A 27285-nucleotide genomic window follows, 5' to 3' on the forward strand; every position below is an offset into this window, starting at 1 on the left:
TAAAATATGTATGTGTATGTGTATGTATAAAAAATATAAAGCAAATATTGCAAAATATTAACTGGTGAATCTAGATGAAGGGTATACAATGTTTATTATACTATTATTCCTGCCCCTACTTTGTGGATTTGAAAAACATGTATTAAGAAATAAATACAAATACCTCAAGGGGAAAAAAAGAAGGCAGCATTTTTTTTTAAATAAACAGCTAATAGCTTGATGTTTCCTCAAAAAGTTAAATGTTAACTCACCATATGACCCAGGAATTTCACTCCTAAAAGAATGTATATACTCAGGAGAAATGAAAACATTTATCCACACAATAATTTATACGTGAATGTTCATAGCGGTATTAATCATAATAGTCAAATGGTGGAAACAACCCAAAGGTCCATCAACAGATAAATGGGTAAACAAACTGTGGTGTATCCATACAATGGAGTATTATTCAGAACTTAAATCAGAATGGAATTCTGAGACATGGTACGGCATGGATGAACCTTGAAGACATAATGCTAAGTGAAATAAGACAGTCACAAAAGGACAAATACTATACACTTTCACTTATATGAAGTACTTGGTCAAATTCATAGAGACAGAAAATAGAATGGTGGTTGTCAGGGACTGAGTGGGGAGGACATGGGGAGTGACTACTTAATGGATACAGTGTTTCTTTTGGGGGATGATAAAAACATTTTGGAACCAGATAGAGGTGGTGGTTGTACAACAATGTGAATGTAGCAAATGTCACTGAATTGTTCACCTTAAAATGACTGATTTTATATTACATGCATTTTACCTCAAAAAAAACAGAGCAGCTAGAGAAGGGAGGAGGATAATATATGACTTAGGCAACAGAGCGTGAATGAAAAAAGACCACACCTAGAGCGAGGGAGCGCTCAGCCTATGAATCTGCTGTTTGGAATGGAAATAGAATGCCTAATATGCACTGTAGACTGTTCTGAAATGTGCCAACCCAATGAAGAATGTAAGGTGTGTAATTATAATTTACCTGAATTCTGTAAATATGCTCACACTTACAGTGCAGCAAGAATTAATTACATGCTGGGTTGCTATCTGCCGTATTTAAAAGACACTCCAGCTAAAGTAGGGCCACCAGGAAAAAATGGGCAAAGCTGGGATCCCAGGGGCCAAGATTTTAGAGGAAACCCTCTCCCTCATAAACCCTGGGATCAGGAAGTAAACTGACCACGTGACTGCAACAGGCTGGACAAGGCTTTAGTTTCTGCTCAGCTGGGGCTGGACAGTTTTCAAAAGCTGTCCACCCCTTCTTCTCTTCAGAAATCATGTTTGCTTTTACACACACAAAGCTGGCACAGAAAGACTGATCCAGTAAGATGTTTATGACGTAGCATGTTATCCTTTCCAGAAGTAACTGCATTTTCAGTTAGAACCATGAAGATAACATGATGCTTTACAAAAGGGGGGGGGGGGGAGTGTATTATATCACAAAAGAAACTCACATTCACTATAAAAACTTTAGAAAAGATAGACAAGTAAAAGAAATCCCCTGGAGAAAGCCATTGCCATGATTTTGCCAGCCATTTCTTAATGGTAAGAAACGGTTCATTAATGATGGCACCTGGAACATCTTTAGAAACTTTCTTGGTGAGAAATTGCAATAAATGTGAGGCTTCCTTACACCCACTACCAAGGATGGTAACCAAGAGCACCTTCCCCTGAGATAGAAGCAAATTTCCTGTACTTATAATGTGTGTCCAGAGACTCTGGTAATGAGAGAATCATGAAAGTGGAGACAGAACAGTTAAGATAAATACCCACTGCCCTCTTCCTCAGAGACGTTCATTCTAAAAAAGAATTACTAAGTCACAAGGAAGAGGAAGAATCTAATGAAATAATTTTGCAGGTCAGTTATTGGTGCCAGGTAGACAGAGAAAAACAAAAGAAGTGATGCTTCTGACACAATTAAGTATTTAGCTGAGAAAAGTGATAGCAATTGGCTTGAGCCCTTATGTTTCCTGTCGTCGCCTCCAGAGTGGACTCTGGCTCCAAGGCCACACACTCACCCATCCAGACTTCCCCAAACTGTCCAGCACCGAGCTTCTTCACCAATTTAATGGATTCCCGTGGGATTTCCCAGGCATCTTTATCCCATGGCTTTTGTGGTTTGGGACTAATGCATACCTTCTCCAATCTTCTGCACAAGCCATCTGACTGCTCTAATTTGAAAGAGGAAATAAAGGTTAAAAACATCATGCTTTGTATTTTACCAGTATCTATAGAGAAGTTTCGACTATTAGTGTTATTTCCAACTTGCGAAAGTCATGAACCTAATATGCTTATAGGGGTACCTTTTTTGTAATCATGACTTTTGAAACTCTTGAATGGAAGACAATTTAAAACATACTTGATTTTATTCATTAGTCTGGCTAATCTATTGAAACAAAACAAAAAAATATAACAAGCAGATAAACAAAGGCTGACAGGCTATCACACTTAAAATGTAATTTCAGATTGCTGAGCCCACATAAACTCATTAGGGCACAATAGCAGAGGCTTGGTCATGTCACCAGGGGAACAGAGCAGGGCCAGAACATAACAAGCACTCAACACACATGCTGAACGAATACGTGAATGGGGATGACAGAGAGGGAGGAGGATTCCACAAAATCTGGGGCAACTTGCTCTCTCCATATTTTGGGGCCTAAGCAAATCTATGATGCGTGTTCCCTTCGAGCAGGTTGTAGAAATAAGCAGTAACAACAGCCACCACTACAACAGACTTCAATCACACTGGGAATAAACTTAAAGGCTAGCCATGGGTTCAGTTTAATGGGGCTGGAAGAGTGGCACTGGTGACACAGGACCAATGACATGCCACTTCTAAATATTCTGGTGTTGTAAAAATATGCAGTATGTGAAAATAATATTCATTTTTCTCTTCATAATTCTGAAATACCAGCTGTTAAACAGCAGGGACTAGGTACGAAGGACTGCAATAATTATTCACAAAGATCAAATCTGACTTTGAATGTATATTTAATTATAGATGAATTTAGAATCAATTATAAAATATGATCCTCCGACTTATCCCAAAGAAATATGAATAAAAATATAAATACAAAATTTTAATATAAACAAGTTTGACAACATATATTTACCATAATAAACATATTTTGTCTGGTCCGACCTTTAGTTTTTACTTACTTTGGTAATGCTTAATCATGTCGCTGATACAAGGAAAAGTGATTCTTGGAGAGATGTAATAACCCCCATTGTCCAGACTTCTAATTTTGTAGTGCTTAATAACATCACCATGCACTGGGTCATAATCTCTGACAGACAGAGAGTAGCTTCCTGATGGGGAAAAAGTACAAGGAAAGATTACACCTATATCTTACAAGTAAGATCTGCATTATACAATACCATAGTACACATGTTGCCATAAAATATGCAAAATATAAATTAAGTATGCACATATATAATTTTCCAAGTCCTAAAGAAAGTCTACTTGGTAAAAGAGGCTAGCACGTTTGCTATGAAGTTTACGAACGTGCCATTTTCCTTCTTTATTATAATTTTTTAAATCTTGCTGAATTGAAAAGTTATTTTGATTTCCTTTCCCTTAAAATTTCAAGATTTACTCTAAATAATAATGTAAGAGACTCAGCAAACATAAAGCATGGTGAGGAATGGTCATAATTATGTTTGTTTTCTATGTTACTTTTAGTAGCAAAACTAATAATTTGAGTTTGTTATCAAACCATAAAACTTTCACTACCAGAACACAGCATATCCTTTTTTTAAAAGAATTCTAGAATAGTTTCTAAGAATGATTTCCTAAAGTGCATTTTATAAGAAGCCTTAAGCCACTTCTTACCTTTCAATGTTTCACTTTCTCTGATGAGAAAAGCTCCAGGGCTGTTCCCTGGGGCCAAAAGCTGCCTTTCTGCATCTTTCCTAGTTATATCCTTGAAAAACCACCTGAGAAGACATTTTAACAGTTCATGGGTGTTATGCTCCAGGGAAAGAAAAATATAAAGAATAAACAAGAAATCCAATGCAGCAAACAAAACCATGAAAGATAACATGTAAGAACTCACTCTTCTGTTTCCAAGGTGTTGACTTTGGCTACGTAGTTGCTGGGGATGAAACCTTCTCTCTTTGTTGAAAGGGATTTAGCTTTCCACCACTCTCCATGCCTGGAATAGGAACTCACATCAAAAGTGTGTGTGGTCCAATGACTCAAGAACTACAACAGCAATTATCTAAAGGTGGTTGTTTTGGGGAGTGAGGGAGGGTGGGGAAGATCCCTGGAACCTCAGAATCCAGTGAGAAAATTCACTCCTCTTGCTGAAATAGAAATACGTTCAGAGACTGAAGCAGAAAGAAGGAGACACAGAGAGAGAGAGAGAGAGAGAGAGAAAGGAAAACAGCCTCACAACTTGTGAGTCACTGTGCTCAGCTCTGCACAAACAAGAGTTGGTGACAATGGTTCCCATCCTGCAGAACCAAAATGTTTGTAATTTCCCCCCCAGGATATCTAAAAAATGACTTAAGATTCTTAATAGGAATGGAAGTCAAGGGAATAATGAGCCATAGTTCCTATGCTATAAACTCCTTTGTTAAAACATGTAGTTTCCACAGATGGACACCATGGGAAAAAAATAGAAAACCATAAAATAATTCCTAACCGGTACCCCTCATCACTCTTGCCTTCAGCATGGAGCTGAGGAGGAGGCTGGGGCAGTGACAGAGGGAAGAATGGATGGGTCCCTAGGAGGCTCAATTATGTTCCCCTTCAAATTCCCACATGCAGACGGAATCCTTGTCTGCCAGAGAAGGACAACTACAAGTGAAAGTGATCCGTGCCTCTCTGTGCCTATACTATGTGTATCCATAGGCACGCAGGCATGGAATCCTCACATCAACCTATGATGGAGGCACTGTCGTTCCCATTTCATAAGGGAAGAAACTAAGGTATTCAATTGAAGTGACTTGTCAAGGTCACACAGCTATAAGTGGCAGGGCCAGGATTAGGCCCAAGCTCATGCTCAGCCTGTAAACGTAACTGCTGTCAACCACTTAACACTTTATAGTTAATAAGGAGTCTCCCTCCTCTAACCCTGCTTGGCAAGCCAGGGTGACAATGTATGCAAGATCAGTAGGAAAAGCAAGTGAGAAGTAAGACACTTGGAGTTCCTTATTCTCGGTACTGTTCTCAACCCCTGTAGTCTGAACAGGGTCACAGGTCTGTGAGACAGCACGGACAGGGTCAAGGAAATGATGACATCCAAATGTCTTCACAGAAGTACCACACTGCTGAGTAAGGGCTTTTCCAAGATGACTGCTGCTTCAGCAGAGAGCCAAATCAATCCATTTGTACCCATAAACCCAGTCTGAATTTGAGGAATATAACTAAATAAAAATGGCATTAAAACACATGCAAATTCCACACACACCCAAACTACTTAAAGTGGCACAGATGGATAAGAAAGAACCTGTTTTCTGTCTTCAAAGGGAAACCTTCTGGAGACTACTCACAGGCAAACTTCAGAGGAAAATTCCTTTGGCCCTATTCCTTCCACTCCTAGCCCTCCTGCAGCAAGGAGGCTGGGAGGCCTCGCACCCACAAGAGGGGAATTGGGCTATGCTGTGCCCTGGAAGCAAAACAACAGGGACCTGGGGAAAGGGCAGCAGGTGCAGAGTGCCTGGTACTTACTCCTCCAGGACTTTCATCTTCTCTCCTTTCCTGAAAGACAAGTCGTCTGGGTGGATGCCATCATAGGGGTACAAGGCTACCACAATGTCTCCTTGTTCATCTGGATCTAAAAAAGAAGGACGCAAATAAAACCCTTTAAGAACCCATCAGCAGAAACATTTTAACATATCCTCATTGGTCACAAAGGATGAGATGATACACTGAAAAGAGGGGCGACTGAAATAATGGCATGTGTTCTCTCCTAGTGGTGCTCAGGGCCCACATGGTGTAGGGTGGGTACCATGCTGTGCACACTGTGTGCAGTATTTATCGCAAATACAGACCTACAACTGTAATTAATTCCAACTCTATATTTAAGGAATGGTACACCCACGTTCATAGCAGCACTGTCCATAATAGCTAAGAGGAGGAAACAATCAAGTGTCCAGTGACAAATGAAATGGATAAACAAAAGGTGGCCTATATACAATGGAATATTATTCAGCCTTAAAAAGGAAAATCTGACACTGGCTACAACATGGATGAACCTTGAATATATTATGCTCAGTGAAATAAGACCATCACAAATGGACAAATACTGTATGATTCCACTTATATGGGGCACCTAGAGTATCAAACTCATAGAGATAGAAAGTAGAATGGTCGTTGCTAGGGGTTGGGAGGAGGAGGGATGGGAGTTAGTGTTTAATGGGTATAGAGTTTTAGTTTAGGATGATGAAAAAGTTCTGGAGATGGATGGTGGTAATAGTTGCACAACAATGTGAATGTACTTAATGCCATTGAACTGTACACTTAAAATGGTTAAAATGATAAATTTTATGGTATGTGTATTTTTCTACAAAAATAAATAAATAAATAAATAAATAAATAAATAAATAAATAAATAAAGACACCCAGGACAACTACTTTTGCTAGTGTCTCTAACAGTAAAGAAGAGAAACCACCATGCTGCTATGAAAACATACCTTTAGTTTGAAACCTCTGTCCTGGTAAAAGCTGAGACTCTGTAACCTAGGAGAGAATATTTGTTAGAAAAAATTTTTTGTTTAGCTTTTCTTACGTTCCTGTTGTATGTTATATCATTTTTCTAACTGTAACAAATGAGGCTTATATTTGCTAATTTATTAAGCCAGAAAGAAGAGGAGTACAGAGAAAAAATTCTGTAGAGCTGTGTCCCGACCTACATGGCTCTTCCTTCTAAAAGCGATCATTTGCCTGTGGCAGCAGGAAAAGAACAGGGCTCTGGGCAGGGGCTGCTAGATGCTCACCCAGTCATCACTCTCCATCTTATTGGGTAATAGAGCCCTAATATTATTTGGGAGGCAGTTTGCCCAGCGAAATGACTATGCTTCCAAATTCTCTACCATTCTATGCAGATGGAGGGAAAGAGTGTATCTATAAAACAAAACGGTTGTGTGGCGCTTTGGGGCTGGCTGGTCTTTTGCTTTGCCTTCCAGGTAGGTAAAGGCTGGAGTCTCAGCAACCATAGAAACCAGGTACCAGAGACAGCAAAGCAAAGACAGAAGTGATCTGAAGCCCTGGGGATGTTGTGGAACTGCCACCCCAGTCCAGAACTGCTGATCTCCATGTTTCCTAGACCTCCCGGCTCTGTCCCCAGCCCTGAGAACAAGTTCTAACTCATCCAGGCTTTTTATGGCTGACCCTTATTCCATCATGGGGACACAAGTCATTCCTTTTTATTTTAGTTGAAGGTGAATTATTAGGAAGGGTGGTCTGGTGACGCTAAAGGCCACCTCAATTACCTTTTAAATCAATTTTTTTTTTTCTGTCAGTGACAGTGAGGAGGATGTAAAAGACCTCTAGGACCCTTTTACGGAAGGTACTGTCAGAGACCTATACTCACAAACCATGTAACCTTTCTCTTTGATTAAAGTGATTTAAGGAAATGGGACCAAAACAGTTTGTACTGAAATTTAAATTTATGATGAAAGTTAGCCCATAAAATCTCCAAAGATTGGGGGGAAGGGGGAATAACTATATTTTCTGATATCAGAAAAATCATGGATCTGTATTATCCCTTCAATACTTACTTCAAGAATTTTATACTATTTTTTTTAATCATTTAGATTTGCATAATTAGTATGTATGATCAATTTTAAATGACTTAGAGGAAATAATTAGAAGATGAGAAACTAATTAAATAATTTTGAAAGGTGATGATTTTCAGATATCAAAGAGTCCTTGGTTTACAAATGTTTTAATATATTTTTATAAGAACGAAACACATATATGCAACTGATCTAGCGCCCCTCTTTTTCTTTAAAATGTCTTTTCCTTAGAGTGTTGTTGAATTTGCATCAGTTCAGCCTCACCCTCTCATCAGAGCTCCTCTCTAATCAATCCAGGCCGTGCATTTTGGCACATCTGGCCAGAGTTGAGAATGTCATCTATGGCCATGGAATAAGGCCAAACTAACTGGCTGGTGAAACAAGGGCATCTGTAACCACAGAAGGCACAAACTAAAATATAGGAATTGAAAGATTTCAAACATATTTACTACTTCTGCTTTCTAAATTAATTTTTAATGTCCTTTACTTTTAACAAGAGGAAAAATGGTGTGTACATTTGTACTATTTTCCTTTGCTTTCTTGAATAAAGAGTATCTTCATTCATCATTTAAAATAAATGAGTTTTAAAGAATGTAAAATCTGGTATATGTGATCCCAAAAAAGCCAAGTCCTTTTCATGAGACTTTTGAAGTCTATAATAAGAAAACTATTTGTGACTCCAATTCCTTGTATCATTTTACTTTCTCCTAATCCTATTTATATAATATATATTCTATATCTATACCTATTTATATAATTTAAAAATATATATGTATTTATCACTAAATTATTAAAGCTGTCAATAATCTTATACATTTTGAGTTTCAATATAAAATTACAATATTAATTTATCCAGAAACATCATGTACAACATATTCACTCTTCATCTCCACTTCTTTGTAAGAAGGTCAATAATCACTTATCAAATTCAATGATGACATGAGACTTTGACATATGTTATACCTGTAGGATAATGGAGAACAGTGGGGGTAAGGGCTGGCTGAAGGGCTTGACAACAATAATATACTTCTAGAATGCTGAGGCATTTAAAAACATATCAAACAAGAGAAACTATAAAAACACTTAACAAAGGCATTTGGGCTAACCTGGAATAAGCTGTTTCCAGCTTAAATGCTGAAGAATTCCATTAAAACCAAGCTACGGAATAATATACATATATATAGTGAGAGAATTGATGGAAAAGATATATCTGAGATAAAGTGCATTTAAGGTTGTAGTTATGCAAAGCTCTGTTCCTCTTTTCCATGAAATGTGATAGTAGTTCTTCCTGTGCCAAGTTTTCTCAAATGCATCAAATAGCACATCACTCATGTAACATTTCTGGTACAGATATTTGCCCAAGGTTAGCAGGAAGAATTAGCTGTGTGTGTGTGTGTGTGTTGTTGTTTTTTAATCTTTTAATTACAATAAGTCATGATAATTTAATTATCTGTACTATTATTCATTAATTGAAGAATGACAAGATCGAATAAAGTATGATATGCCAAAGGTCGTATTAGCACCTATTTTAGCTTCTGAATTGAATGCAGCATTTCTTTCTGCTTCTAGACCATTGCACTAATCTCACTATCTATTCTAAGTTCACACAAGCTCAGATAGACATGTATATCTTTATATATAAAGAGTGGGTATTCACACCAGTGCTAGGAAAGATGACTTTCTCTACATATTAGAAGGTGATCAAAGGCCACTTTATTTTAAAATGCCCTGGTTATCCCTCAAATAGTCACAAGCTCTTTAACGGATTAAGTTACAAAGCACATAAAAAATTGAGGCCAAAGTAACTGATGTGATTTTTGCATGCACATGTTACAGATTTGGTGTTTAAATTACGCAGCCATGCTTTCATCCTGCTGTGGGAATTCTCCCCTGAGACTATCTACTTACTGGCCTTTGTTGTTTATTGGACGTTGGATCTCTCACATAAATAGTTCGGTCAGTATTACGTACTGGTTGCGTCTTCAAATCTACTCCATCGTCATTCACATTGTCTTTCCTTTTTGATTTTATACATCCCATATTTCCTGTTGGAATAGAAAAGCATTGACATTGTTTTACCATTCTAGAACTGGCTTCAAGCCACCAAAATCTCTCCATTAATGAGGAATAAAAAAAATATATATCCTTTTATTTTTTTATCTTAGCTAGTTTAACAAACTCAAATATGGATATTGCTCACAGACCAGTTTGCTTATATATTCATTTGTTCATTCATTCTTTCAACAAGTATTTATTGAGCATCAACATTAAGTCAGCAAGACGTAATCCTGCTCTACAGATGCTCATATTCTTGTGGTAAAGCTGTGTGAATTAAATTTACAGTACAGTGGAGAGTCAACGATAGAAGATGCACCGGACCTAGGAAAAGACATCTAACTCAGGCAAGAGGAAAAGGCGGTGGTCAGGGGAAGCATCCTGAAGGAAATGCTCTGTGAGTCAAAATGGAAGTGATGTCAGCCAGGTGGCAAAGTCAGTAAAGGGATTCCAGGAAGAAGGAACTTCACATGAAAAATACTCACCCTGTGATAACTAGTACAATCTAACCCGTTTAGGAACTAGTTCAAGTTGATCCCTTCAGGGAACTAGTTCTGTAATGTAAAACCCTGTAGCCAAAGAGCAGGTAAGAAAGGCCAGGAATTGGGCTTGGGTGCAAAGCTGAGCCATTTGTTTGTTTGTCCTCCCACCCCCCAAGATGAATGACACAATGTGCAAGGTGAAATGATGGGGCTTAAGGCTTCAAAGGCAAACATGATTATGAACTAGAATGCATAGAACCTGGCTCCAACTGAATGTAGCTTGGGGCTTGGAGAAATGGTGGTGGTCCTCACCAAGACCGGAAATAAAAGAGGAGACACAGATATGGAAGAAAAGATGCTTGTAGGAATATCCAAATGATCAAATCCAGTAGGCTTCCCAGTAAGATACATGAGCGCGGAAACGAGGAGAGATGGCAAAGCCAGAGGCACAAATGATGGCATCAGCAAGCCATGACTGTGCATACAACTTCAGAGGAAGAACAGTGGACAGAAGGGGGCTCGTGCTGGACCAGTGCAGAGGGACATAATCATCCTTCTAAATGCTAAATTCTTATTTGTTTATTTAATTGATACGAGGATGTGTACAGCACCACACAAAGCACCCTGGGGACTAAAAAATGATTTTAAAAATTGAAATCAGATATGATTTCATGTCTTACAGTATAGATTCAGTCAAATCTGTACGTTGAAAACAAAACAAAATGTGTTAAGAACTCCATTAAAAGGTCCTATAGGGCAAGTGGTTCCCAAACCTGAAGGAACACGAGAATCACGTAGACTCAACAGAACAGATTCCCTGGACTCTTTCCAGGAAATTCTCTGGGGGCCCAGTGGGGGCAGGGTGCTCCCATGTGATCTATGTAATTTTGAAGCAGAATTTGGCTACCACTGCCTGAAACTTTAGAGGAGTGGGAGATGATTAAGAGTTTGGGGAAGGGGGAGTAGTGCGAATTAGGGGATACCTCCTGGGGGAGGAACTGTTCTAAGAAATCTCAAGAGGCTCTCTCTTAACTGCTGCCACAGCCCATCTGTGCATTTTTGCATTTTGTCCTGCAGGCTTCCAGTTGGCCCTTCAACTTGTTTATCACTTCATTAGCTGAGGTAGAAGCCTCTGAAGGACCGTCACACCTCTTTCTGAAACTAGCCAGCTGTAGTTCCCAAAATAAAGGGGAAGCAAGTACTTCTTTCATTCAAAACAGCACATTTTTTTTCATATGCTAACGTTTCTAAAATGAAAATGGTTTTTAAAGTTGATTTGGAAATAAGCGAGATGGATTTTGGAGTTCATCTGTAAATAAACAGGCGAGCTCTTTTTTTTACCAGTTCCAACCCGCCTCTTCCCATCCCGCCCTCCAAGAAGCAGTGCTGTACAAATGAGGGAATACGGACTCGGGAAGGCCTGTCAGCGCGGACCGCAGAACGCACAGCGAGCTCGAGGGGAGGGGCCCAGGCTGGTCCGCTCCGCGCACAGGGCACAGGAACCACACCAGGGCCGGGGCTGCCCCATCGCTTGCCCCCAGTCGCCTTGCCTCCCTCGCCCTTTCCCTTCCTTTCTCCTTCTCTCTCGCCTCTCTAGCTCTCTGTTTTCCAGACCTGGACACAAATGTTACCCCGTCCCCCAGACAGATCTTCACTGGTCCACCCGATTGAAAAGATCTCCGCTCTGCCCACTCCCCATGCTTTACAGTCTTATCTTTCTTATTACGACCTACATTCCATTATATACTGGTTTATTTCTGGTCAGCTTCCCAACAGACTGGACGCTGTCGGGCAGGTCCCAGCGGTTTCCTCACTGCGGGATTCCCAGTACCTAGAACAATGCCTGCTCAGAGCAGGTGCTCTGAGAATACTATTTATTGAAAGAATGGTCAAGCAGCTCTGGCTGCTGCACCTGAGGCTTCCTACATGCTCATCAGGACCACTCTTGCTGAAGGTGGGCAAGAAAAAGGAAAGGAGGCAACCGGTGCCCCGCTCAGTTATTGTTGTTTTAAAAGAGACAGAGACCTCTAGAGCTAACTTCTTGTTTATAAGAAATGCAGAATTAGAGGAACAAAATGAAAAATCCATAATGTGCACTAAAGACAACTAGCCTGGATACTTCAAAAAGTACTACAGCGAGAGGGATGGGGCACAACTATTCCATATCAAGAGAGACTGAAGAGACACAATGTGTGAACATTGAATGAATCCTAGATGGGAGAAGGGAGAGGATGACACATACTAGAATAATTGAGGAAATGTGAATATGTTTGAACATGGTATTAGGGAATTGTGTGTTTTATAGGCGTGATAATGGCATTGTGGTTATGCCGAGAACATCCATATCTTAGGAGATACGAGTACATGCCAGGTGTTGTGGGGATGAAAGCAACTTTTAACACTCGGCCAAAATGAAAAAGAGAAGGGTGGGGGTAGAAGAAGGGACAAATGTGGCAACATATTACAGAATTAGTGAATGTAAATTAGGATATTCTTCCACTATTTTCTGCAGCTTTGAAATTTGCAAAATAAAAAGTTGGAGGGTGGAAATAAGAGGATATTGTAAACAATTTTATGTAGAAAACTTTTTCAAAACGTTAGAAACCTCTGTTAGTGTGGGAGGGGGGCAGGAAACGAGATTAGAAAAGTACTTTGTGGGGTGTTATTTATATGTCATGCCAAGCAGTGCTAGCTTTATTTATTTATAGCCGTAGAAAGGTTTTTAACCAGAGACAGGACACAAAGACATCTCTACTTCCAAGAGAGAATTCTGTAGGAAGTGAGGAGGGGGAAGAGCTGGAATGGGGAACTCCATGACCCAGACCACTGAAGGGGTCCAGATGAAGAGATGATGGGAATTCTGAGGGCAGTGGCCCTGGAAAGGAGGAAGAAGAATGAAAATAAAAGGCAGGTGGATATGAGAGGGGGTGGTGAGAGTCCATAGATTAGCATTTATTTATGCTTAATTCATGCTTTCCCCTCCCCCATCACCATGGACAATTGAGAACCAAATGCATGTTTTGCAGATGAAAACAATTACAATACTACTCCACAGGGAGTAGTATTACTTTTGTGCAGGCTGAGCAGGCCCTGCTGACAGCCCACTAGCACACCAGGTCTTGCAATTCCTTGTGGTGTGTAAAGGTACCAGTACAAAATACAATGAAATCCCAACAGAAACTGAGAAAATGGTTACTTGTTTGCAAATGATAAGAGCTACACTTTACAATGATTTATACCTTAGTGTTTTTTAATTAGCGTTTGTAATTTTCTAAGCATCTCGTTTAATCCTTAAAGAAACCCCATGAGCCAGGTATTATTAACCTCACTTTACAGAGGAGTAAACTGAGGCTTAGAGATGAAAAGACTGGCCCAAAACCACAGTGCTAGTGAAGGGTGGCATTGGGACACATACACAGCTTTAGCTGAAAGTCTAAGCCTAAAGTCTGTCCTCTTCTGTTTCTTACACCATGGCTATTTTGAAACCTTTGTTTTATCTATTTATCAATGATGCTGAATGAAGAGATTACTTTTATACCTTACTTCTTTCTCAAAAGGATCTGAAACGCTTTTACAAAAAGGAAAAAAAATGTGAGTTTAATAAAAAGAAAATAGAAAACCCAAGCCAAAGAAAAGAGGAACGTGGTAGCACAGTGGGTAGCAGATATGCTGTAGCAGATTTCCTGGCAGGAAGAGCCAGAGGGTAGCGTGAAGGGAAGAGGAAGTAGACGGGAAAGTGAGGCCCCCGCAGAAGCATTCTAAGGTTTCTTATGATGGACTTTACATAAAGTGCTGTGGAAGATGTAGTTGGCAATGCTTTCGTTTTCTTTTTAACAGTAAATGAAGGCACAGTTTATATGTGGAGACTTTGGGTTAATAATAATAATAATTGATGGTTTCACATGCAAATGTGACTTTAGGATGCTCATCATACAAGCTCAACCAGATGGTCTGAAGAGACATAAACAGCTGGACAACACTTTGCTCACAAAGAGACATCCACCAATACAGCCAGAAAATGGGAGAGGGGTGACTTTTCTTTTAAAAAATTTATTTCACTGGAACAAATATCCATTAGGGGGGGCTCATCCTCATTTAAAGGCCTTAGAATACTAAAATCCTTTTATAAATAAACAACCAGAAAACAGACTTGAGGAAAAGACTAATTATGACTCCTCATTTATCATCCTGCTGTCTCTGGTAAGATCTAATAATGCCTTATCCACCTGCTCAACAAAGAAGCAACTGGACACTTGGAATTCCAATTTGCGGATTTGTTCTTCCCCCCCCCCCAGCTTTATTGGGATATAATTGACATATCCATTTGTGTAAGTTTAAAGTATACAATGTGATGATTTAATATATGTATATATTGCGAACAGTAAGGCTCAAAACGAGTCACCCAGGATGTGCCTCTGTGATATGTGGACTGTTTTGAGCTAAAAGCAACTCAGATACTGTGGGCTCAAGAGAAACTTCTGCCCCCACTTAACTACCTAGAAAAATTTAAATTAGGGGCTTTGTCCATAAAAAGAGATTATCAGAGTTAACCTCTTTGACCTAATTATACGGCAGGGCAAACTACTAGTTACTGAACGCCTGCTCCTCTTATTGTCCTGCAAACACCTTCCTCCCCTCTGAAGCCCCGGGCACCTTAACTCGTCCTTAGCTAGGATACCATACATATGCCATTTTAACTTTCTGTCCCTAAACCTCTCATGGATGTGGGGTCTCTGACTCTTTCATGTATGTGGGGTTCCAATATATCTGTATGTAAGTAAATTTGGTTATTTTCTCTCGCTAATCTGTCTCATGTAGATTTAATTATTAGACCAGCCGAAAGAAACTTGACAGGTGGAGGAAAGTTTCTTTCTCCCTCACAGAACTATTACAAAAAAGTTAGTTCACACATTCATCACTTCTCATAGTTATCAGGTTTTTGTTTGTTTCTTTCTATGGTGAGAATTTTTAGAGGACTTGTTCTTTAAATACACTTGCACAAGAGCACAAGTATATTCATACTAGCATTATTTATACTATAGACAGAGACAATCTAGATGTCCATCAGTAGGGAACGGTTCATTAAATTACGTCCAACTGACATATTATGAGTGGGATGGGTTAAAAGGAGAGATTTGTATAATTCAGATATTCTTGATCACTAGTCATTATTGACTGAAAAAAAAGTATATGTAACAATCAATTTATATAATCAATCAATAATATATATACACACATATATACATATACACACACATATCCAATAAATCTTGTCTATTTAATATGCACAGAAAAAGTCTGAAAGAATACCCACCACCGTGTTGGTTAAGTTCTAAAATCCACTTGTAAGGTGTTAAGATCCTATAAAGAAATTTTCTCTTAAAAATTCCTTAAGGAAGACACTATGATTTGTGAAATATTTTTGAGTAAAAAGACTGGATTGCTAAACTCAAATCCTGGGTCCATCAATTATTAATTGTGTGCTCTTGGGCAAATTGCCTAACCTCTCTGTGCCTCAGTTTCCTTCTGACAAAAGGAAATAGCTATCTAGTTCATTAAGTTGTTATGAGGATTAAAGAGTTAAATTAATTAATATTTGTAAAGTGCTTAGACACTACACTTAAAACAGCACACAGTAAGATCTGTATACCTGTTTGTTAAATACATAAATATTGTCCAAATGCTGGATTTTCCTCCAACATTAGAAGAGAAACAGTGCCATGAAGAGAAGCATAAGGAAAACCCCCATCTCACCACAAAGAGGGTATAGAAGCACATCTCCCATCTCAGTTTTGGGCTGGCACATGGACCACTTGTAGCATCCAAATGGACATTTTCTGCCTCTCTCTCTTCCCTCTTTTGGGAAAGGTAACTTACATGCCATGTCACTCTGCTATAGACTTGTATTATATGTTGGCGTGAATGTAAATGTATATATTACTCTGTAATTAAGAAGGAAGAAACTGCACAATGAAAGAGGTTCCTGAGTTTGGATATAACATACATTTTGGGTAATATTTTGTTTTTCATCCTCAGTGTCAAAAGGTATTCCACCACATACATTTCAATCTGAAGTACATACAAATTCACCTCCTTGTCTGCTATATACAGGTTTTAAATCACTAATTTCTCATATTATCAAAGCTTAAAGAAACAAAAATAGGAAATTGGTTGCCACTTCCCCCTATGAAATCTGAACCTGTTTTTTAACAACTATGTCACACGATAATTGATCTTAAAAATTAAGAACAAAGTTACTAGAATTTAACCCCTCAGAACCTAATTTCTTGCCTTTATGAAGTGCTACAAAAGAAACTGTCTATGTTGGTACCATGTTTTGTTTTTATTATGACTTGTGCATTTTTTTCTGCCTTTATTTCAGCAGCCACCAAAAAGAAACTAAAAACCTTTTCTTTTTCTTTTTTTTTTTTACTTCACCACAACTTCCCAAACTGAATGCTTTAATTAGTATTGAGTTTTCCCAGCAACAGTGAATTTATCATCTGAAGGCTGGTTTATTGGAAGCTCTGAAGTCTTCCTCTTGTTACTGACTTTCTCTTGCCTGACCTTGCAATACCAGTGGTCACTGGAGTAACCAGAAATGTTTATGAGGGTAGTAGACAAAGGGGGTGAGGGGAGAAAAGGGAGGAGCATGTAATTGCCTACTTTGTGCCTGGCACAGATGAGGGAAGCAAAGCCCAGAGATAAATCTGAGCCAGGTAATCACAGGTCTTAGGTAAAACTAGAACTTGGTCTGTCGCCTTCTTTACCCACCCAAGGCCTTGCTGCCTCTCTGTGGAGGGAGCTTCGTTGCCAAGAGTTTTCTGAATTAGGGAGCTCAGAAAAACAAGAGAAAGTGAAAGAAATCCCCAAGGAGAGAGAGGTGGGTGGTAATGATCCCAAACAAGTGAGCTGAGCTTCAAAAGTAGGTTGAGTTTGGTTCAAAGGTCATTCATAGGAATTCATCCCTAAAATAGTGTCCCCCAGTTATACTTGCATTCCAGGGCAAGTTTTTCACTAATGCGATTTACTTTGCCTGCCCAAACCCCTGATTATTTTCCTTCTCACTTTACTTTCAAAAACGAAACTTTAGAGACTTTTCTAGAGAAACAAATTCTATGGAAGAGTTGCAATGTTTTCTCCAAACTTCTTATAAAGAAAAGGGGGTCAGGAAAGCTTCACTGATATTCTCAGGAGAGCAGAAGAGGAGAGAGCACCTGAATTCAACTCCACAAGCAACTCCATCGATTCCTAGCTTAAACAGTTGTCTTTTCTTTTGTCAGTTTTCCCAGATTCCTTTGAAAAAGCTATAATTGAAAAGGGTGTAACCAGATTCTCTTTACTTAGGCAGTTACGATGTTTCTCCTTACCTACCATGGTAAACATTTTCAAACATTCTTGATATTTTTCCTCTATAAAACCCCCCAGAAAGCCACTGTTAACACAGCTGGCAAATTGGTACCCAAGTACACCTGGTTCCAGAGCCTTGCTTTCTTATTTGACCAGCCTCTAACGAAAGGCCCTCCCTAAGTTTGAAATACCATCTGTAAATGGAACAGTGTCTTGGGGCAATTTAATCAATGTCATCATGGTATTTGGTAATCCCTAGCTCCCAGTTTTCATCTGGGTTCCATATCAAGAGCAAGTCCTTGAAGACTTGGATCACACAGCTGCTCCTATGGTATGGACATCACCTCCAGTCTGTGACTAAGGTTGAGCATTGGGCTCCCCCTAGAAGAAACGGGAGAGAGTAACCGGAAGGAGTATTGGAAGGAGTAAGACTGGAAAAGAACCTGTGTCCCGGGGACCTGCCATCCCGCATCCACTTTTCCTATTATAGGGCCAGTTGGCAAAGGTGTAGGGGGTTGCGGGGACAGGAGAGTGGCTCTAAGAGTAGCTAGAGGGTTACAGGTCCACATCCCTAGACCTAGGCTGCAGGAGGCTCTAGGTCTGACGGAGGGGCTACTTCTTGTCCCACACAGGGTGAAGTATGAAGGGAGAGGGGGTGTCAAGACAAAACAGCCGGAGTTCTGTCTTGAGGCTCCCTTCACTCAGCGTGTTGAAGGTTTTAAGGGGATCCAGAACCTTCTGAGAGTCCTGATGTGGTCCATTTGCTCTCGGGGTGGGTGTCAGGATGGCATTCCCCCAAATCAGCACTGCCCAGTCATATCTCATCAGGCATACCAAGAACAGGGAGAGAATCTGTGGCTTCTTTCCCCCCACAGAAACTTTGTATCTACCCAGATACCATCTTGGAAAGGAGCAGGAGAAGAAGAAATGTAAAGGACTAAGCTCTTATCTTAAAGAAATGGAGTCATGATGGAAAAAAGTCTCTTTAAACTGGAAAATTTTCTAACCTTGCTGGCAAATGTAAGGTTGTTTTCCCACCTCTGCTATTCAGAGACCTGAAGAGAGAATATGTTAGAGGATATGAGGCCTTTCTTTATTTTTAAACAAATGAATTGCAGTGTGTAAATTCTGCAAGCCTGCTTATACACACAAGATACAGTGGGTTCTGGAATTAGACAATGGTGGTGGTTTTATAGTGTTGTGATTATACTACAGACCACTGAATTGTACACTTTAAAAGGGTGAATTTGTGTATGTGAATGACATCGATAAAAAATTAATTAAATAATGCTCTCCTCCAACTCCCAAAAAAGAGAGATACAGAGCAGTATGCTTGGTTTTTTTTTAATTAACTTTTCTTTATGTCTTTGTGATCAAAATTGGATATAATTTTAATTTACCTTATGTTTACTGATGTCTTTATTTGGTTTGAAAACACTTATTCATTATATGTATTATATGCTTTACATAAGCAAACCACAGGAAGACCCAGAGGTTCTGTAGTTAACTATAATTGAATGTGTAGTGTAAAAATGTAAAGCTAACCTGACACTGAGATATTCTGAAATAATGATGCATAAAAACAGCAAATTGTCTATATTTATGGGAACCTTGCTAAACATGTACAGATTTAATCATTGCATTTATTAGAATGAGTCCAGAAAAGAAACACAAGAAAATTAAAGAGATATATGAGGGTTTCAAACATCTAGAGGTTTGGAGTCTAGACCAGAGAAGTGAAGAATTTGGCTCTTGCCTGGAAGAGAGCACAAAGGGGTAATGAGAGGTGAGGGAGGTTAGGCATCAGGAAGCCTGGTAGCTGGGTCCAGCTTTGACAATCCTCTAATTGTGGACAAAACCACTCTCCTATCTGGACTCTAATTTCCTCACCATAAAATGAAATCGTTGGGCTTGGCACGAGCGGGTCAATGATACAATCTAACTTGACAACATACCTATATGAAAGCCCTTTAAAATGGATGCACTTCTTAACTCAACATTACCATTTCTAGCAATAAATTATTTCTAAGAAAATAACTGGGAAGATACACAAAGCTCTGCATAAAGATATTTATTGTGGGACTGTCTGTAATACCATACAATCAGAAATATACTTATTTGCCAAATAATAGATCACTGGCTACATAAATGTAGACCAGCTCTCAAAATTCATCTCACCCAAAGCCAGTTCTCTGATGATTTTCAATTTACAAGATGATCGATTTACCAAAACGTGTATCTTTTAACTATTTGTGAGGTATATATAATTTCATATTAAGTGGGCTGGTATTAACAGCTTAAGTTTACAACAGTTTGTATTAGTTGGAATGGTTTTAATAGCTTAAGGGCATAACAATTTTTATCAAATGCGATTGTCTTAAAAGCTTTTGAAGATTTCTATGATGGCTTTTTAAGAAATGTTCTATTTTTAAAACTAAGGAGGGCAGCCGGATGGCTCAGTTGGTTAGAGCGTGAGCTCTGAACAAAAGGGTTGCCGGTTTGATTCTCACATGGGCCAATGAGCTGCGCCCTCCACAACTAGATTGAAGACAAGGCGCTGCCACTAAACTTCCAGGAGGGGCAGCGGGATGGCTCAGTTAGTTAGAGTGCGAGCTCTCAACAAGGTTGCCGGTTCAATTCCCACATGCGGTGGTGGGCTCTGCCTCCTGCAACTAAAGATTGAAAACGGCCACTGGACTTGGAGCTGAGCTGAACTCTCCACAACTAGATTGAAGGACAACAACTTGGAACTGATGGGCCCTGGAGAAACACACTGTTCCCCAGTATTCCCCAATTTAAAAAAAATAAAACAACAAAAAAACAACTAAAGATTATTTAGTGTTCTAGGTCTATAATAACCTTAGTTAATAGTAATTTAGTAGCTTAATTATTAAAAATGTTTATGAGACAATTGGAGAAATACTATCATTGGATATTTGATGATAATAAGGAATATCACCATTTTATGTTTAATGGTATTAAATTTACATTGGAAACATGAGCATTTATCTTTTAGAGACTAAAATTAAAATATTCATGGATGTAATTTAAAAACAGTAATTAGTAGCAATATGAGGTATGGTTGTTTCTGCACTTTCCTAGTTCATTTCTTACTTTACCGATCCTTACATTTTTAAGATGTTAAATTAATTTCTAAAAATTCTTTAACCCTGGTGACATGTTTTTGTTACTTTTGTAGCTCAAGTCTTCTGCTTCTTTCTAGAAATTCCTCTACATACCCTCCCTTCCCTTCCACATCTCAAGATGATTCTATCCTTCCGTGTCAAATGGTTTTGCAAACGCTATCAAATCAGCATGTCCTAATTTCTGCTTAGAGTCTAGAGTTTTAGCATGTCATAGGTGTTGGGAATGTTTTGGTCACTTCCAATTTCTATCTGATGCTTCTAAATTTAAAGTTAAATTTTTAATTTTTTTTAATTGCAGAAACCTCATTTGAAGAACTAGCAAGAGAACATTAAAAATGCACGAAGTTTTTCAGAAAAATAGAAATATTCAAGTAGTTAAAAGAAACAAGTCTTCTGGTAAACTGAAGCATTTGATAAATTCATCAAATTGGCCATCAGGCAATTGGCTTTTAGAAAATTGATCTAGAACATGATATCTCAACACAAAAGAATACTATATATAATTAAAATATTGTACATGTGTGTCTATATATATATATATATATATATATATATATATATATACATATATATTTCTTGACATAAAAAGATACTCACAATATATTTTAGTGGAATAAAATATTTAATGGAAAAAGAAAACAGTACAGATAGCACAGCAGCATTTTTGGGAGGGGAAAACATAAATGTGTAGAAAAAAAGTCTAGGAAAAAATATCCTAAACTATCATAATGTTCATCTATAGGTGGTGGGATTGCAGGTATTTCTGGTTTTGCCTTTCCAAATTTTTAAATTTTATATATATATAAAATTATATATATCTTTATCTCCAGAGTTTGAAGGACCTCAGGTCACGTGTTCGGTTACACTTACTCTAAAATTTAAAAAGACATTTCAATTTTGTATAAATTATGTATACATAATACCCACATATATATATGCACAGACGTACTATACAATGTATGTTTATTATATATAATAACATGTAATATATACACAAATATATGTGTGTATTTATATATAAACTTGTGCAAAAATGGAAATCATTTTTGAAAATTTTATAACAAAATAAGAGAATCTGAATGCATGGCTTAAGGTCCCTCAAACCCTGATAATCTGTGGGAGTGGAGAACTTGCAGAAGATGCAGGTGTAGCCATAGTCTTCGCTAAGAATTTAAAAGGAAATGAGATGGAAATTGACAAATCATGAACATTTTTATACCAGGCATAAGGAAAACTGCTTGATGTCCAAGAGATGCAGTGTGCTCTGGAGGGACAGCAAGAGGTGACAATCACTCAGTCCCCCCAGATGTGAACACAAGAGGCAGGTCCAGTTGATAACCTACAAGTCACCTTCTCTTTGACAAGTAGCAAAGTCGAAAGGTCTAAGGGAGGGGAGGAATTCAAAGTAGAAGAATTGGGTTGTGCAAAGGGCTCATAACTGGAATAAGATACGAAGCAGAAAAGGAGCCAGTATGGCCGGAGTAAAGTGAGAAAGGACCTGAGTGGCAAGAGAGAAGGCCAGGACCCTGAACTTCTTATGACAAGTGTTCTGCTGACAACAAATATACCAAAGACATATGTGATATGCCTCCTGATCAATGTGCAGTAAGTAAGAAACCTCTCCCACATGGCTGAACTCCATTTGCATAACTCTTAGTTGAGCAATTTCACACAGAGGAAGACAACAGGGGATTGCTGAAACAGTGGGGTTTTTTGGTTTTGTTTCTCCTGACAATAAAAGGGAACAGTATGAAAACAAGATGAGCTCATGGAAACTTACATGTCATAGGGTAATGTGTCATTTAAAGGACCAGAAAGGAAATTAAAACCCAAGTCTGGATTATGGATGTACAACCAAGTGAGTATATTAAACATCAACTTTGTTTATAGCCTCAGATTTTTATAATCAACAATCCAGCCACCTATATTGAGGAATATATATATATATATATATGTATTGATATCCCACTTTCAGTTAAATCAGCTTTATATAAATGCATGTAACATAATAGAAGCTATTAAAAAATCAGGAAAAAGTGAATCTAAGCCAAAAATGGCTAAAAGAAGCTGACTGTTTATACCATAAGTTTCTGTACCATTGTTGGATGTGGACTGCAAATCTATAAAAGTCTATCTAGGTCATCTAGAGGCTAAGCAAAGAGGAAAAGGTGCCCACAGATATAAATAAATCTGCTTCGCTACAACAGGGATCCTTAGCCCCAGCGCTATAGACACTTCGAGCCAAAAATTATTGTTGTGCGGGGCTGTCCTGTGCATTGTGGGGTGGCTAGCAGCATCCTTGACTTCTACCTACTAGATGCCAGTAACACCCCTCTCCAGCTCCTCATTACCAGTTGTGACAACCAAAAATGTCTCCAAGCATTGTGAAATGCCCCCTGATGAAAGCTGCATGGCAGGAAATCTGATGCTTTAATTACTGGTAACGACGATCAGTACTGATATTTTCTGTTATAGATTGGGGCCAAACAATACACTTTGTTAGTCATCAGTGAAAGATAGGTTTAATATCCCATTATAAACTGTACACTCTGCCTGTACACACAGACAGACCCAAAGACACACATACAGACCTGGTATCTATTGGAGCAGACCCAGAAACTTTTTGTGAGAAAATCATCACCCTGACTGTATATATACTTAAATGTAAACTAGTCTCATGATATAAAATTAGAAGAAATAGTAAGAATATCTCCTCTATCTATCCCGCCTTTTAGGAAACTAAGGTTCAAGTCAAACCAAGATAAGTTACTAATAGATTTTGTGTTCACTGACGGTTACAACAACAACAACCCCTCATTTAAAAGTATATTGTAAACAAAACAGAGAGCCCAGAAATAGACCCAGAGAAATACAGTCAACTTTGACAAAAGAGCACAGGCCATTCAACAAATGGTGCTGGGAAAACTGGACACCCACATGCAAATAGTAATAATAATCTAAACTCAGATCTTATATCTTTTATAAAAATTAACTCAAAATAGATAACTGAACTAAACGTAAAATGCAAAACTATAAAACTCCTAGAAAATAACATAGGAGAAAGTTTAGATGACCTTGGGTTTGGCAATGACTTTTTAGATATAGTGTCAAAAGCATGATCCATAGAAGAAAAATTGGTAAGTTGGATTTCATTAAAATAAAAACTTCTGCTCTGAAAAAGACACTGTTAAGGAAACGAAAAGACAAACCACAGACTGGGAGAAAATTTTTGAAAAATACAAATAAAGGACTACTATCCAAAATATACAAAGAACTTTTTTAAATCAGTTAACAAACAACCCAATTAAAAAATGAGCAAAAGTTCTGGACACCTCACCAAAGAAGATATACAGATGGCAAATAAGCAACTTTTTTCATAATTGTCAAAACGTGGAAGCAACTAAGTTATCCTTCAGTAGGTGAATGGATAAATAAACTGTGGTACGTCCAGACAATGGAACATTATTCCACACTAAAAAAAAAAAAAGAGCTCTATCAAACCACAAAAAGACAAGAAGGAACCTTAAATGCATATTAGTAACTAAAAGAAGCCCAGTTGAAAAGCCTACATACTATATGATTCCAACTATATGACATTCTGGAAAAGGCAAAACTATGGAGACAATGAAAAGATCAGTGGTTGCCAGAAGTTCAAGAGGAGGGAGGGAGGCAGGGATAAATAGTTGGGGGTTTTTAGGGCAGTGAGCTATTCTGTATGATATTGTAATGGTGGATACATGTCACTATACATTTGTCAAAACCCACAGAATGTACAAGAACCCTAATGAAAACCGTGAACTTTAGTTAATAATAATTAATGTATCAATACTGGCTCATGAATTGTAACAGATGTACCACACGAATAACGAATAACGCAAGATGTTAATAATTAGGGGGAACCTGGAGGGAGGGGTGAGTGCTATATGGGAAACTCTGTACTTTCCACTCAGTTTTTCTGTAAACCTAACACTGCTCTAAAAAATAAAGCCTATTAACTTTTTTAAAAGTATATTGTGACAGAATAGGCACCGGTCCACATACTTCTGTGTCAGTCTTTCAGAAAACAGATCCTCAATTTGGGAAGTACTATTGCCTTGAAATAAATCTGCTGAGAAAAATTGCACACAACCATACAATGTGCGCCTTCTTAACACCCAATTCTTTACAATTATCAAGGGTGGGCTTTTGCCTGCTCTGCCTGAATAATAATGACATAAAATACAATAAATTTCATTAAATCTTCTTGGTTTAATTCCCAAACCTCTACACTTCTGGCTTGGGGAAGTATGTGGTAAAAGCTGAGCCATCTTTTAATGTTTAATAATAACATCATTATTCCTAACAATATGCCTGTAGCCATTTATGATAAATGCAAGGTACAAATTAAGCTTATAAAAATGGCGAGACAAAGTACATCTGATAATGTAGGTCTGAGGTTACACACAGATATTTGCACAGTGAACAGGATTTTACCAGCAATTAGTAATCTTGCAGAACCACCACTGTCAACCAATAGTTCCTTAAGACAATTAGTAAAAATAGGATGGTAGCAGGTACATAAACTATATAGTACCATTCAAGGGACCACTGCAGAGCTGCTGAAATTGAGGGTAAGAAAGTGGCTGGACCTGGTGAGTAAAACTGGGTCGGGGGAGCTAGCAAGGTAGAGCAAGAGTCTGCTGTTTCAAGCTTTTTAATTGTTTTAGTTTTTAAATTATGTGTAAGTATCATCTTGAAAGTGATAAGGATTAATATTTTGAGGATGGCTAAAAGAACAACGTAGCTAAATTAAAAATGTCTGTAATGTAATTTTTTAAAAAGCAAGATAAAAAGCTTTATATACATTATTACTACATTTGTAGAAAAAGTCTGGAAAGAAATACTAAAATCAAATTAAATCAAAATCTTAAAAAATTGTATGCTTCTATGGTGAGTCAGTTTTTATTTTTCTCCTTCTCCATTGCCAAAATATCTACGAGCTACCATGTTTTACTTTTACGAAATATGGTTGTAAAATTAAAAGCCAAACACAACAAGCCACTTATTTATACAAGTCACCCCCACCCAGAGTGGCTTCTTTGACATTCCCATTAACTGGGAGACAAGCAACACCTAGCAGAGCTGTTCCTGTCCTGCTGTGATGCCTCAATGTTATAGCCAGCCTCAGGGACATTTACAAATTTCAAGGGAAACACAATGATATGAATGGGGTAATAACAGCACTCATCCCCAGTGGAGTTTAAATGGATTCAACAGAGATAAAGGTATAGAAAGCCCTTCTTCCCCCACGGCCTGGCACCCACATGAACTTGTGGTAAAGTATGATGGTTAAAAGCCAGGCAATGATTCTAACCTGGAAGACCAGAGGTCACAGGGCCAACATTTTAAACACGAAAGACATAAGGAAGAATGAGAATTGGAAACCATTCTTTGGACTAAGGTTGAAGACAAAGCAGTGACTTACCTAGTTAGTGTAAGATACAAGAAGTGGACTGGAGAGAGTCACTTTAAACTTACTCGAGGAGTTTAAAAGTGAAAGAGGAAACTGGAGGCCATGGCTGGGTCCCAAGTTACTTTCTTAAAATGGGTATGGCCAAGAAGTGTCATAAAATTAAGGAAAAGAAAAAGAGATGGTAGAGAACAGGCCTGTACCATGGTTCCCAACCTGTGTGCCAAGGTATCCCTAAGGTGCCACAGAAAATTCATAAGAGTACCTGGGGATATTTATAAATTTCAAGGAAAACACAATGACATCTATCAGACATCATGAGAACTATTATCTCGAGATAGTTCAGTTTTAACATTACATGATGCTATATTCCTTTTAACAACCTCATACCTGTGCGGAACCAGGTTTTCTATAGTTGCAGTGATAGAAAGCAAGTGTCACATGAAGATAAAAATGGTACAGAAAGTGAGGATGGTGGTGTCCAAATATGATTCCAAGAACTGAGGAGTTGTGTGACATAGTCGTGGTCATTTAAGAATAACACAAAATATTTTCCTTTCAACATGTGTGTACTGTCTTTTCAAATGGTACTAAATTGTTCCAACAAATACAAATTAAGTTGTTTGGACCTAACTACCTAATGCATGGAACTCTTTGGTATTTCTTCTGCTCTAAAATTGCCATGAAAAAATATTGCTGAGATACTCAGGGTGCTGTGAATCAAGAATGTTTGGGACCCTGTGCGCCCATAATTTAAAAAGTGGGTAGCAACAGATAGCAGGTTAGACAGAGCAAGTATGTGCTGTCAGCTTGAGCAGTGAGGCAGAAAGACGGCAGAGGATGGGGTCATTGGCCAGGTGCACCCCAAGGAGGAGAGACGAGTAGCCTCACACTGGGAATCCATCATCTTTACATTTCCTTTTGCCTCCACTGCTGTGAGGAGAAACCACTGCTTCTGGGTAAGTATTAATACTGTAGAGGATGTGCTCAACTAGTTTCAGAAACTTTTAATCACTTAAGCACATGACAG

The 27285-nt window shown here is 38.3% G+C and overlaps 1 protein-coding gene across 2 annotated transcripts in view; it reads right to left on the reverse strand.

Annotated features, from left to right (window-relative positions):
* The window catches only part of LYN (LYN proto-oncogene, Src family tyrosine kinase), a 116030-nt gene that overhangs the window by 53954 nt on the left and 34791 nt on the right, over positions 1-27285 (reverse strand). Inside the window, exons 2-8 of one of the 2 annotated variants that reach the window (XM_019711059.3) lie at positions 9682-9818; positions 6670-6715; positions 5705-5810; positions 4086-4184; positions 3863-3966; positions 3190-3339; positions 2049-2201 (exon numbers count right to left, since the gene is read on the reverse strand). In XM_019711059.3, coding sequence (XP_019566618.3) covers positions 2049-2201; positions 3190-3339; positions 3863-3966; positions 4086-4184; positions 5705-5810; positions 6670-6715; positions 9682-9818 — 795 coding nt within the window. The remainder of the gene's footprint in view (positions 1-2048; positions 2202-3189; positions 3340-3862; positions 3967-4085; positions 4185-5704; positions 5811-6669; positions 6716-9681; positions 9819-27285) is intronic. The other variant, XM_019711060.3, reaches the window with a different exon arrangement.

The sequence above is a fragment of the Rhinolophus sinicus genome, chromosome 7, assembly GCF_057876585.1.
Source record: "Rhinolophus sinicus isolate RSI-liver-muscle chromosome 7, RSI-T2T, whole genome shotgun sequence".
NCBI lineage: Eukaryota > Metazoa > Chordata > Mammalia > Chiroptera > Rhinolophidae > Rhinolophus > Rhinolophus sinicus.